The sequence below is a fragment of the Saccopteryx bilineata genome, chromosome 2 (genome assembly GCF_036850765.1).
Source record: "Saccopteryx bilineata isolate mSacBil1 chromosome 2, mSacBil1_pri_phased_curated, whole genome shotgun sequence".
NCBI classification, from domain to species: domain Eukaryota; kingdom Metazoa; phylum Chordata; class Mammalia; order Chiroptera; family Emballonuridae; genus Saccopteryx; species Saccopteryx bilineata.
Window position 1 is genome coordinate 80,791,826 of NC_089491.1, and position 13,437 is coordinate 80,805,262.

The window sequence follows — 13,437 nt, forward strand, 5'->3', positions numbered from 1 at the left end:
TACCGCTGAGTCAACCAACCAGGGCTTCTTTTTTTAGTTTGACATAAGAATTTTGTTTAATATGAGAAATTTTATTAGTTATATATTTTTAATAGATCTGATGAAAAGAAGAACATGAACTGGAAGCAGCTTCCCAAAAAGCCATGCAAAAATCTGCTTAGCACCTTGAAGAAATTGTATCCTCAGTTATCTTCAGGTAAATGAGAGGAAAGGAATATTTTAATGAAAGAATGTATATGAGAAAATTCTTAAATTTAAACATAATTTTTCTCTGCTTAAAAGGAGTCTCATTACAAAACAAAATTCCAGTAACAAGAAGTTACTATTGTGGTTCATGATTTTTTTTTTTTTTTTTTTTTGTATTTTTCTGAAGCTGGAAACGGGGAGAGACAGTCAGACAGACTCCCGCATGTGCCCCACCGGGATCCACCCGGCACGTCCACCAGGGGCGACGCTCTGCCCACCAGGGGGGGTGCTCTGCCCCTCCAGGGCGTCGCTCTGCCGAGACCAGAGCCACTTTAGCGCCTGGGGCAGAGGCCAAGGAGTCATCCCCAGCGCCCGGGCCATCCCTGCTCCAATGGAGCCTTGGCTGCGGGAGGGGAAGAGAGAGACAGAGGAAGGAGGGGGGGTGGAGAAGCAAATGGGCGCTTCTCCTATGTGCCCTGGCTGGGAATCGAACCCGGGTCCCCCGCACGCCAGGCCAACGCTCTACCGCTGAGCCAACCGGCCAGGACCATTCATGATCTTTTAAGCATGATGTCTGTACCATATCTGTTGGGCATCTTTGTTGGGCCCGCCAATGATCTCATTACGTTAATAGAAAGAGAAATTTTGGGAAGTCACAGACTTTATTTTGACAGTTTCCTTAATTGTTTAATCATTCTATATATAACAGTATATATTAGTGTCATTTTCTCTTATTTTATTTGTCAGTTCACCGAAAAACTCAAGAAGGTTCAGCAATTGAGATGACTCCAATTGAAGCAGATTTCTCCTGGCAAAAAAAGATGACTCAACTTGAGATGGAAATTCAAGAAGCATTTTTGCGCTTTATGGCATCCATTTTGAAAGGATACAGAACATATCTCAGACCAATCACAGAGGCTCCTTCAAATAAAGCCACAGCAGCTGATTCATTATTTGACCGACAGGGTGAGTGGCATTAAAATTAGAATTACTTTTTATAGAAATGGGAAATAATTTCTATTTTGGTATTGCTACCAAGCATCATTCACTATCTAAAATTTTAGAAATTTATATTAAAATATAATGAATTTCTCTATATTTTGTAATCTGCTTTATGAATAGACTTTCTTTTAATTTTTATACCGCATTTTTTACTGACAAATCTGAAGCTGTAGGACTTTAATTGTGAAAAGTCAAAGATGTTGTTTATATTTACAGTACTACCTAATCAGTTATCTTAGTAGAATGTGATTTGCTCTGTTTCTTCAGATTTGCTAAATTTTTGGATTTATACAGACTTGCTTTAAAATATTCCTTAACAATTAGTTTTTGAAATAAAGGAACCAGTTTTAAAAACTTTAAAACATATAGCTTTGTTCCAGAGGAAAACACTTTATTCATCTTTTTTAGTATTTGTTATTTTAGGGAGTTATAAAGATTTTGTTTTATTCTTGTAACATGGTAGCAACCTTATAGATGCATTAATATTTATATAAAAATTATATTACATTTTTATATTTTTACCAGTTACTTTAAAAACAATTTGTATTTTCCCAGTAATCCTTTTGTCTTTTATCATTTCTGCTTCAGATAACTATCTCAAGTATTTAGTTACTGCTTATCAAGTCCAGCTATTTTTATGTAGGGATATAAAGAAGTATAAAATCTAGCTCTCTGGGATACTAATGAAAAATAATTTAGAGTGTTTTTTAAAAAGAGAGCAAATACTCAAGAAAACATTTTATAGAATTCAGTGAGAAGATCTAAAATTTGAGAAAAAAGAAACATTCTTTCAGATAAATATTGTGAAAGACTGTGAAAGAAGAGCATGACTTTGAAGAATTTAGATAAATGGAGATGAGCAAGAAAAGGTTTCCTTTTTTACAGAGACAGAGAGAGAATCAGAGAGAGGGATAGACAGGGCAGGGACAGAGAGGAATGGAGAGAGATAAGAAGCATCAATCATTAGTTTTTTGTTGCGCGTTGTGACACCTTAGTTGTTCATTGATTGCTTTCTTATATGTGCCTTGACCGCGGGCCTTCAGCAGACTGAGTAACCCCTTGCTTGAGCCAGCGACCTTGGGTCCAAGCTGGTGAGCTTTTGCTCAAACCAGATGAGCCCGTGCTCAAGCTGGTGACCTTGGGGTCTCGAACCTGGGTCCTCGTCATCCCAGTCCTACGCTCTATCCACTGTGCCACCGCCTGGTCAGGCAAGAAAAGGTTTCTAAAAACAATACCATTAAAAATCAAATCTGAATTTGAATTTCTTCTTTGTTATTTATGAAACCTTTCTGGGGTTCTGTTTTCTCATTAATAAAATGGGGATGTGATCTCCACTACCTACTTTTGCTAGTTGCTCCACATACATTTTCTCATTTAATCTTAATAAAATGGGGGTGATACCTAGTTCATGCATGGTGAAGATTTAATCTTAATAAAATGGGATGATACCTAGTTCTGCATGGTGGTGAAAATTAAATGAGAAAATGTATATGGAACAACTAGTAAAAGTAGTATACAATATTTAGTACTCATAATAATAACTATTATTATTAGTGGTAATAACAAAATGGAAGAAAGCTCAAAAACAAAAGCATAAGGTTTGCATATTAGTTTGCCAGGCCTTTATATCAAACATAGATTGGGTGGCTTAACCAACAGAACTTCATTTTTTAATAATTCTAGAACCTGGAAGGTCGAGATCACTGTATTGGCAGGATTGGTTTCTTCTGAGGCCTCTCTTCTGGCTTGTAGTTGATTGTCTTCTCCCTGTGTCTTCACATGGTCTTCTTCCTCTATGTCTAAATTGCCTCTTCTTCTAAGGACACCGATTGCATTTGATTGGAGTCACTCTGATTACCTCATTTTGACCTACCGTATATCTCCATGTATAAGACACACCTTTTTGGAAAAAGTTGGGGACTGAAAAACTGGTTGTGTCTTATACAGTGGTAGAGTTATTTTTTTTACTTGCATTTCTTGCATTTTTGCGTGGGTGAAGAGTTGTATGAATTTTGTGATGAATAAAACTTGAGTTTAATAACTTTATGTAATACTTTTTTTTTTCAAATTCTGGGCCCCAAAATTAAAGTGTATCTTATACATGGAGAAATACAGTAATTCTTTTTTAATTATTTAAATTTTTTTCAGTTACAGTGGACATATATTATTATATTAGTTTTAGTTGTACACCCAGTGATTAGACATTACATAACTTACTAAGTGATCATCCCAATAAATCTTGCACCCATCTGACACCATACACGGTTAGGTATTTGAATATTATTGACTATATTTCCTGTGCTGTACCTTACATCCCCATGACTATTCGGTAACAGCCAATTTGTACTTCTTAATCCCTTCACCTTTTTTTCCCCATCCCTCTAACCCCCTTTCCACCTGACAATGCTCAAAATGTTCCTGGTACCTCTGAGTCTGTTTCTGTTCTGCTTGTTTGTTTATTTTGTTTTTTTAGATTCAACTGTTGATAGAAATGTATTTATTGCCATTTTATTGTTCATATTTTTAAATTTTCTTCTTCTTCAAGAAGATCCTTTAACATTTCATATCATTTCATATAATATCAGTTTGGTTGACACAATCTCCTTTAACTTTTTTTGTCTGGGAAGCTTTTTACCTGTCCTTCAATTCTAAAGGATAGCTCTGCTGGATAAACTAATCTTGGTTGTAGATCCTTGCTTTTCATCACTTTGAATATTTCTTTTTTTTTTTCTCTCTCTATTTATTGATTTTACAGAGAGGAGAAGGGAGAGAGAAGTACCAACTCATAGTTGCTTCACTTTAGTTGTTCACTGTTGCTTGTCATATGTGCCTTGATCCGGCAAGCCCAGAGTTTTGAGCCATGACCTCAGCGTTCCAGGACGACACTCTATCCACTGCGCCACCACAGGCCAAGCCCACTTTGAATATTTCTTGCCACTCTCTCTAGTCTGCAAAGTTTCTGTTGAGAAATCAGCTGACAGTCTTATGGGAGGTTCCTTGTAGGTAACTGTCTTTCTCTTGCTGCTTTTGAGATTCACTCTTTGTCTTTAACCTTTTGCATTTTAAGTATGATATGTCTTGTGGGCTTCTTTGGGTTCATCTTGTCTGGGACTCTTTCTGCTTTCTGCACTTGTATGTCTATTTCCTTCACCAAGTAGGGAATTTTTCTTTCATTAGTTTTTCAAATAGGTTTTTTTTTGTTTTTCTTTTTTTTACAGAGACAGAGAGAGAGTCGGAGAGAGGGATAGACAGGGACAGACAGACAGGAACGGAGAGATGAGAAGCATCAATCATTAGTTTTTCGTTGCGCGTTGTGACACCTTAGTTGTTCATTGATTGCTTTCTCATAAGTGCCTTGATCGCGGGCCTTCAGCAGACCGAGTGACCCCTTGCTCAAGCCAGCGACCTTGGGTCCAAGCTGGTGAGCCTTTTTTTTTTTTTTGCTCAAGCCAGATGAGCCCGCACTCAAGCTGGTGACCTCAGGGTCTTGAACCTGGGTCCTCGGCATCCCAGTCCCACACTCTATCCACTGCGCCACTGCCTGGTCAAGCTCAAATAGGTTTTTTTTTTCTTTTTTCTGAAGTTGGAAACGGGGAGGCAGTCAGACAGACTCCCGCATGCGCCCGACCAGGATCCACTCGGCATGCCCACCAGGGAGCAATGTTCTGGGGCATTGCTCTGGGGCATTGCTCTGTCGCAACCAGAGCCATTCTAGCACTTGAGGCAGAGGCCATGGAGCCATCCTCAGTGCCCGGGCCAACTTTGCTCCAATGGAGCCTTGGCTGCAGGAGGGGAAGAGAGAGACAGAGAGGAAGGAGGGGGGAGGGGTGGAGAAGCAGATGAGCGCTTCTCCTGTGTGCCCTGGCCAGGAATTGAACCCAGGACTCCTGCACGCCAGGCTGATGCTCTACCACTGAGCCAACTGGCCAGGGCCTCAAATATGTTTTTAATTTCTTGCTTTCTTTCTTCTTCTGGCACCTCAATTATGTGAATATTGGTATGCTTGGAGTTGTTCCAGGGCTCCTTACACTATCCTCATTTTTTGGATCCTTTTTGCTGCTCTGATTGGCATTTTCTGCTTGCTTATATTCCAAATTGCTGATTTGACTCTCAGCTTCATTTATTCTACTAATGATTCCCTGTAATATAGTCTTCATTTCATTTAATGTATTCTTCATTTTTGACTGATTCTTTTTTATGTTATATATCTTTGTTTTTATGTTTCCTATCTCTTTGTTGAAGTTCTTGCTACGTTCATCTACTATTCTCCTAAGTTCCTTGAGCATCCTTATAACCAGTGTTTTGAACTCTGCATCTAGAAGATTGCTTGTTTGCATTTTGTTTAGTTCTCTTTCTGATGTTTTGTTTTGTTCTTTCATTTGGGAGATCTTTCTTTGTCTCTTCGTTTTAGCTGCCTTCCTGTGTTTGTTTCTATATATTAGGTGGAGCTACTATGTCTCCATGACTTGGTAGAAGGGCCTTATATAAAGCTGTCCAGAAAGCAAGCTAGCACAGCTTCCCTGATCACCCAAACTGGGTACTTGAGGTACTCCCCTGATGTGGGCTGTGTAAACCCTCCTTTTGTAGTTGAGCCTTGATTGCTATTGGCATGTCAGTGGGAGGAATTTACCCCTAGGAAGACCAGATAGCTGCAAGGACTGTCTGCAACCACTGGCCTCTGATCACTGCAGAGGATTAGCTGTGTATGGACCCACCCCATAGACCAGGACTTCCTTCATGGGGGCTCTGGTGCCTGCTGAGGTGGTTGGGTGGTGGTGTGATATATTCTGAAGCTGTCCACCAGGTGCTTTAGCTCTGAGGCTTCCCAGGAGGTAGAGACCAAGGTCACCTGCTGCCTGAATTCTTGCCTGAGGCCACCTGACTTGAGCTGCAAAGCAAACTGTAATGGCTGCTACTTGTGCTAGGCTTGGAGTTGCCCTGGTAAGACCAAGCTTCGAATGTAGGCCGGCTGCTGCTAGTGCCAGGCCTGGGGCTACTTAGCAAGAAGTACAGGGCACTCTGAGGCCAGATGCTGCTTGTTTGAGAGATTGTAGGAAAGTCTGAAGCATGAGCCAAGACAGGCCATTTGTATGGAAAAGCCTCTAGAAATAGCTTGTGTGGGCTTAAAATTTGGGTGGGGCAGGGTCTCGGAATCACCTGGGTGGGGAAACAGTGTGAGCCTGGTTGATGGAATCTCAGATATGGCTCCCAGCTGCCAGCTCTGTAGGGCAGTGGCTCATCAAAAGAGCAATGACCTTTGCCAGCACTTGTGTCTGGGTGAAAGCTGCTCCTCCAGCTGTCACCTTGATGCCAGGGACATAAAGACACACATCCTCCCCGTATATCTCTGGTGCCTTTCAAGCTGCTGCCCCAGTGCTGGAGTTCAGTGGAGTGAGTCTGAATAAGTCCATGCATGAGCCCTTAAAGAGGAACTGCCTGGGACCCCAGCAGCCTCTCTCTCCCTCAGCCTCACTCTCTGGTGTTTATAGCCAGAAGTTATAGGGGCATCTCTTCTTGGTACTGCAACCCTGGGCTAGGTGGCCTGGTGTGGGGCTGGGACCCCTTCCTGCTCAGGGGGAAACCCCTCCCCCCCCCACAGCTGAGAAATCTCTCCCAATTTTTATCTACCACATGTGGATGTGGGACCAGCCCATTCAGCATGTCCACCTATCCTACCAGTTTTGATGTGGCTTCTTTTTTAACTCCCTAGCTGTAGGACTTCCATTCAGTCAGTTTTCAGGTGGTCCCAAATGCTGGTTGTCCTGTGTAGTTTATTTGTAATTTTGATGTGATTGTGGGAGAAAGTGAGTGCCACATTTACCTACGCTGCCATCTTGACTGGAACAATTAGTTTTTTAAAGACCTTATCTGCAGTTGCAGTCACGTTCTGATATAGGAATTAAAACTTCAACAGATGAATTTGAGGTGGGGGCACAATTCAACCCATAACAGTATGTTTGGGGGAAAAGATTTAATGGTACAATTTGACCAAAGTGAAAGTTTTGTAGGTGTTATGGAAAATAAGGCTGAAAATACAATTAAAACTCAGATTATGGGTAGTGTTAACAGTAGTCTTAAATGCCAGACTAACTATATGCAGTTTTTCTAATCAGCAGTAATCGGTCATTAATTAATGTTCTCTCACTTTCCCTCTCTGTGAAAGAGTGGCATTGCTAATGGAATTTTGAAAGATAGATATTTAGTTAGTGTCGGAGGCCTAAAGATTTTGTTGTTAACAGGATAGAATTTGGACAGTCAGGGATACAGACATTATTAGACAAAGTGAAACAAATACTGTTTACATTTTACTAGATGTGTTGTGAAGGAAAATATTGGTTACAGTGAAAGTGTTAGGTCAGGGAAGAGTTCCCTGAAGAAGTAACACTTAATCTTGGGCCTGAAAAATGAATAAGAATTGCTTATTGGTTTTGGGATAATTTTTTCTTAGGGAATACTTTCATAAACATATCAAGTCATGTAGCCATCTTCCAATTTAAGCAGTAGTAGCAATGAACATTCTGCTATTTTTGTTTCATCTTTCTTTAATGTTCTCTCTCTGTCTCTTTCAAGTAGGACATCATTTCACCCATAAGTTGTGTTAATTATCTTTAGAATTTTCTGGACTTATCTGTCCTTTTGGCTGATTGTATCCTCATGGTGTTACTTAACATATCTTCATCAGTATTTCCTATAAACTTGTAGTTGGATCAAGTCAAGAGCCAGTTGGCCAATAGGAATATAATGTGAGCTACATATATAATTTAAAATTTTCTAGTGGCCCCAGTTAAAAATAAGTAAGCAATAGGGGAAATTATTTCTTAATTTTTATTTTAATTTATTGGGGTAACATTGGTTGATAACATAAGTTTCAGGTATACAACTTCATAGTACATCTGTATACTCCATTGTGTGCTCACCACCCAAGTCGAGTCTTTTTTCATCACTATATATTTGACCCCTTTTATACTTTTTGTCCTCCTACCATTCCTTTTTTCCTCTGGTAAGCACCATTCTGTCTGTATCTATGAGTTTGTTTGTTGTGTTTGTTCATTTGTTGCTTTATGTTCATGTTCTTCATACGAGTGAAGTCTTGGTTCTTTAACTTTTCAATCAACCTTACTGCACTTAACATGATACTCTCAAGATTCATCCATGTAGTTGCATTTTGATCATGTTTTCTCCAGCTTAATATATTTAAAGTAGAATTATTTCAAGAAGTATTTTTTTTACCATTTTAATGAAATACTTTACATTCTTTTTCCAGTACTAAGTCTTCAAAATTGGCGTGTATTTTATACTTACAACATATCTTTATTTGGTTCAGCCACAGGTCAAGTGCTAATTGCCTCATGTGGGTATTGGTAACTGAATTAAACAATACTGATTTAGAGCTTGATCAGATTCAGGTTAAATTTTCTTGGCAAGTAATGCCAAAATACATAGGGATCACTAGTTCCAATTTCAAGGTACATTTCTGGCTGTCCTATCTTTAGTGGTCTTAAGGTTGATAGAAGGTTTAATTGTTGTTGGCCTCATTTGTTTATTATGGTTTCACATCAGGTTTTCATTTAACTGTTTCAGCAGCTTTTGCTGCGGTTTATCTATATCCGTTAGAAGAAAAAATTGTTGTTACTACTTGTTAAGAATAATCTATTTTTATTTTATGTATGCATTTCTTAACTAATTAGTGTTTCAGTGGGATGGAGTGAGGACCATAGCATGTGGAATGCCCTAGAGTATCAAAGAAATGGTGGAGGGAAAAGTGGCTCAGAAAACATGCTTGTAATGGTAGTTGTGAGCTAGATCATGTAGGATGTTGTAGAACCAGAGAAGGATTTTAATATTTAGTCTTAGAGTACTTGGAAGCCAGGAAAGGATATTTAAGAAGGTAATAGGAGCAGGTTTTAAAGAGGTCATTTTGAATTAAAAAAACTTTTTTTTTAGTTTTTATACAGAGGTTGAATTAGAGGTATCCAAAGCATGGATCTACTAAATAGTTGGCCCAAGTGACCAGTGGCAGTCACTGGATTAGTTGGTGGTGGTATGAACAGAAGAGTGATTTTTAGGAGGTAGATTGAATAAAACTTGGTGATTGAATATGAGATGTAAGATAGAGGTAGATGTCAAGGGCAAACTTCAAGATTTCTGTCTTTAATAACCAAGTGAATGGTTGTGTTCTTTATTGAGCAGGAAAACAGCAGAAAAGGGAGGATCTGAGTGTTTGTTAAAGAAAGGTTTTATTGTTGTTGTTGTATAATGAGAGAGACTAGGATATGCTGATAAATAGCTAATAGAGAGGAACACTTATTCTGAGAACACTGAAGGGGCTAGAAATTCAGGCTCAGGTGGTGGGCTTTGTCCTAGGTAGGAGGACTGGATATATCCATTGTAGAAAGAAGGCAGGGATGAATGATAGCTGCAGAGTCATAGATGTTGTAGTGAGATAATTAAGGTAGTTTTCACTTAATGATTTTTAATTTCTCTGCAATATAAGGTATGATCATTATGGGATGGGGGAAGAAAACATGGAGAGAGAATATTTAAAAACTGGAAATAGCTGTGAAAACACGGGTAAAGGGAAATTAGGTTGATTCCAGAAATGTAATACAGGACTGCTGGTTAGGGACAAAGGTACAGGATATATAAGTGATTCTGATCCACCTAATTGTGGAACTTCGTTTTCCCTTTGAACCTGTGCTCAGCTACACTGGTGCAGATCCAGAGAAGGCAGACAATACATTCCTCCAGGCTAGGTTATAATAGGTGGGTTTGACAGAAAAGATAAAGGGAAGTAAAAATTGAGAGTGTTGACAAGAAAGTAACTGAAATGATGGACATGGACATGGAATTAGTGTTAATGAAGTAAAAAGCAAAGTGAAGGCAGGAGGGCATAGGTAGAATGGAAAAGGGTATAAATGGATTGTAGATTTCAATGAGCCTACCTTCTTTCTACTCCCCCCAAGTCTTGGTAGAAGTATGTAAGTAAGCAAATCAGACAGATAGGGGTAATGATCAGAGATGTGTAAATTAGAGATTTGATAGGCAGAGCTATTTTTAATGATAGTGAGAAAAGTCGAGAGTGTGTGTGCAGCTTTGTGTCAAAGTTGATGGATACAGGGTGGGATAGACCACAGATCATTGAAACTTTTGGATGGTTTGCGCTTGGTGGGTGTTGAGGAATGATGATGGTAGGATTTGGAGAGAAGACTGAATTGGTGCCCAGGTCTTCAGTGAAAGAAGGAGAGTGTCCCTAAAGTCAGTAGATGACTACAGTTGGTAGGGGAAAGGGTAGAATAGCTAGATGCTTGCAACTTCAGTGAGCAGAAATTTTTATAAGATGATACAGAAATAATTGTCTAATGGCGTCATGGAGGAAGGACATTGATACATCTTGCTTGAAAATATGCAGATCATCAGAGAAATTTTTGCATGAGAGCTGCAAAGCTAAAGGTTTCTTAAAAGAGATTCAGAGATCAGTGAAAAGGTTAGTAGTGTAAGTGGTTGAATTAGGAGTTATGGTTGGTTACTACAACCTTCTATAAACATACAGTATATATATATAAACAGATTATAATATAGATATGTACAAGTTTAAAATAATGTTTAAGATAATATCTAGTTTCACTTTAAAATTTGAATTTAATTGTAATTTTGTTTTCTTCAGGATTTTTAAAAAGTCGAGATCGTGCCTATACAAAATTCTACACCCTTTTATCCAAAACACAGATTTTTATTCGTTTCATTGAAGAATGTAGTTTTGTAAGTGATAAAGATACTGGATTGGCCTTTTTTGATGACTGCATAGAAAAGGTAAAAGTTTGTCCTATATATCAGTGTTAAGAAAAAACTTGACCAGTTTGACTACCTGTATGTATGATATAATCATCATCTTCATTATTATTAGCCCAAATGATCTGACGGAGACAACATATGGTGTGTGTGTGTGTGTGTGTGTGTGTGTATGTGTGTGCACATGTGCATGCAAATGTCTGATTCTGGGCTTAATGAAAGAGTCATTTTCCTTGTGGTATCTAGTTTCTACCGTACACAGCTTACTCTTCTCTTTGAATTTCACTTTGTTTTTGTAACTCTTAAGTACTAAGAACATTTCATTGACCCGCCTAAACCATATATTTTTAAAATTTATATAGGTAAGATAAAATTTAGTAGGTCATTTAAAAAGTTTAGTTTTATGGTTAATAGAGTCCTGTGTTGCTTTGTTTTAATGGCTTTCTAAATACTTTTGCTAATATATTTTGTCCTAATGTAGGATATTTGGAAATATGTTACATTTTAAAGCTTAACTCCCCCATCCTTAGGAAGTTTAAGTTGATTCTTGACAGTTGATTAATGACTTAGATTTTTTTCCTCCCATTTTTAATAGTATTTTTATTTTTGTTGTGTGGATGTTGGGGCTGATTATTTAGGCAAATTGTATAATATATAAAATTTGAGATTATATCCAAAAAAGGTAGAGTACTGTATTGTGATATTGTATTTTTTATGGGCTCCTAATGATTCATATGCCTTAGAAAACTTGATTTTTTCCCCCATTCTATCAGTGTGATCTAAAACTTCAGGGATACAATTAAAATTATTTAACATTTTAATTTACTTATAAAATTTATAGTCTAATATCATCCAGCTAGAAGGATGCTTAGATAATAACAATCACTAATTCAGAGGCTTAATAGTAATAATGAGATTTTTGATTTGAGAAGCTAGCTGCCCCTTGTGATTGGCCATGTTTTACTTGTGAAAAGGGATTTATGAAAAAACTAATCAAAATAAACTATTTTCTATTTTAATAGTCATAAGGGAAGTATTATATTTTAGCCTAATTATGGTATAGGGTCCCAGAAATATATTGTGAAGTATTTTATATATGCCCAGTATTTTAAAAAGGATAGTTTTTAAAATTAGAATTTAAGATTATCTCTACTATATTCACAGTAGACAATTTCATTAATTCCTTTCTTCTTTTCTAGTTGTTTCCTGATAAAGGCACAGAGAAAACAGATAAGGTATTTTTTTCTTAAACTTAGTTTTGAAATTTCAGAATTAGATCTTCCTTATATACAAATTAATTGGAAAATAATAATTATTTTCAGGTTGATTTTGATTCAGCAGATGATACCAAATTGATAGAATTAGATGATTCACAAAAAAGTGAGCACACTGTATTCATAATGCCACCAGAGCCACCTCCTGATGATGGAAAGGACCTGTCACCAAAGTACAGGTAACAGGGATTTTTTTAAAGAGCTTTTTGGGCACAGCTTTAATCATTAATTTTGCTCATTTATGACTATTAGTAGATACACACACATACACACACACATATGTTAATCATTTGTGAAGGTCATTTAAAAATATTATTCAGTGAACTAATGGAGATGAATATTTTATTTTTATTTTTTTTTGTATTTTTCTGAAGCTGGAAATGGGGAGGCAGTCAGACAGACTCCACATGTGCCCGACTGGGATCCACCTGGCACGCCCTCCAGGGGCGATGCTCTGCCCATCTGGGGTGTCACTCTGCTGCAACCAGAGCCATTTTAGTGCCTGAGGCAGAGGCCACAGAGCCATCTTCAGTGCCCGGGCCAACTTTGATCCAGTGGAGCCTCGGCTGCGTGAGGGGAAGAGAGAGACAGAGAGGAAGGAGAGGGTGAGGGGTGGAGAAGCAGATGGGCTCTTCTCCTGTGTGTCCTGGCCGGGAATCGAACCTGGGACTCCCGCACGCTAGGCTGATGCTTTACCACTGAGCCAACTGGCCAGGGCCAGAGATGAATATTTTATAATATCTAATGTCACTGGGTATTGTAAATTCAGAATTGAACAGCCTTGTTGGAAGATAAGCTAGATGTTAATCATTGTTCACTTAAACATTTAACCTTATTTTAATCTTTTAAAAATTTGTTTACTTTTTTGAGGTTTACCCTCCTTTTAGGGAGTTTTGTTGTCAATATAAAAACTGAAATTTTTATTTATTAGTTAGTAAGACATCAGAGTAAACTAAAAAGTAGAGGACCAGAATCATTCTTGATTAAAATAAATGTAAAGAATAGGATTTTGATGGGAATCTTTTGAGAAATTGAAATGTATTTTATTGTTATTGTTATAATTGTGATAATTCACAGTTTAATAAACTTAGAATATCAAACAACAAGAAAGCAAACTAACACATCGTTTTAGCACCAATACTTAGTCTGCTAACAATTGTATGTGTATCTTTCCTTTTTGTGCATA

General features: G+C 37.8%; 1 protein-coding gene across 6 annotated transcripts in view; it reads left to right on the plus strand.

The window, feature by feature from the left end:
- The window catches only part of DENND4C (DENN domain containing 4C), a 156,553-nt gene that overhangs the window by 86,608 nt on the left and 56,508 nt on the right, over positions 1-13,437 (plus strand). For all 6 annotated transcript variants that reach the window (XM_066257333.1, XM_066257337.1, XM_066257332.1 and 3 more), the window contains 5 exons: positions 96-196; positions 934-1,152; positions 10,853-10,998; positions 12,177-12,212; positions 12,300-12,430. In XM_066257333.1, coding sequence (XP_066113430.1) covers positions 96-196; positions 934-1,152; positions 10,853-10,998; positions 12,177-12,212; positions 12,300-12,430 — 633 coding nt within the window. The remainder of the gene's footprint in view (positions 1-95; positions 197-933; positions 1,153-10,852; positions 10,999-12,176; positions 12,213-12,299; positions 12,431-13,437) is intronic.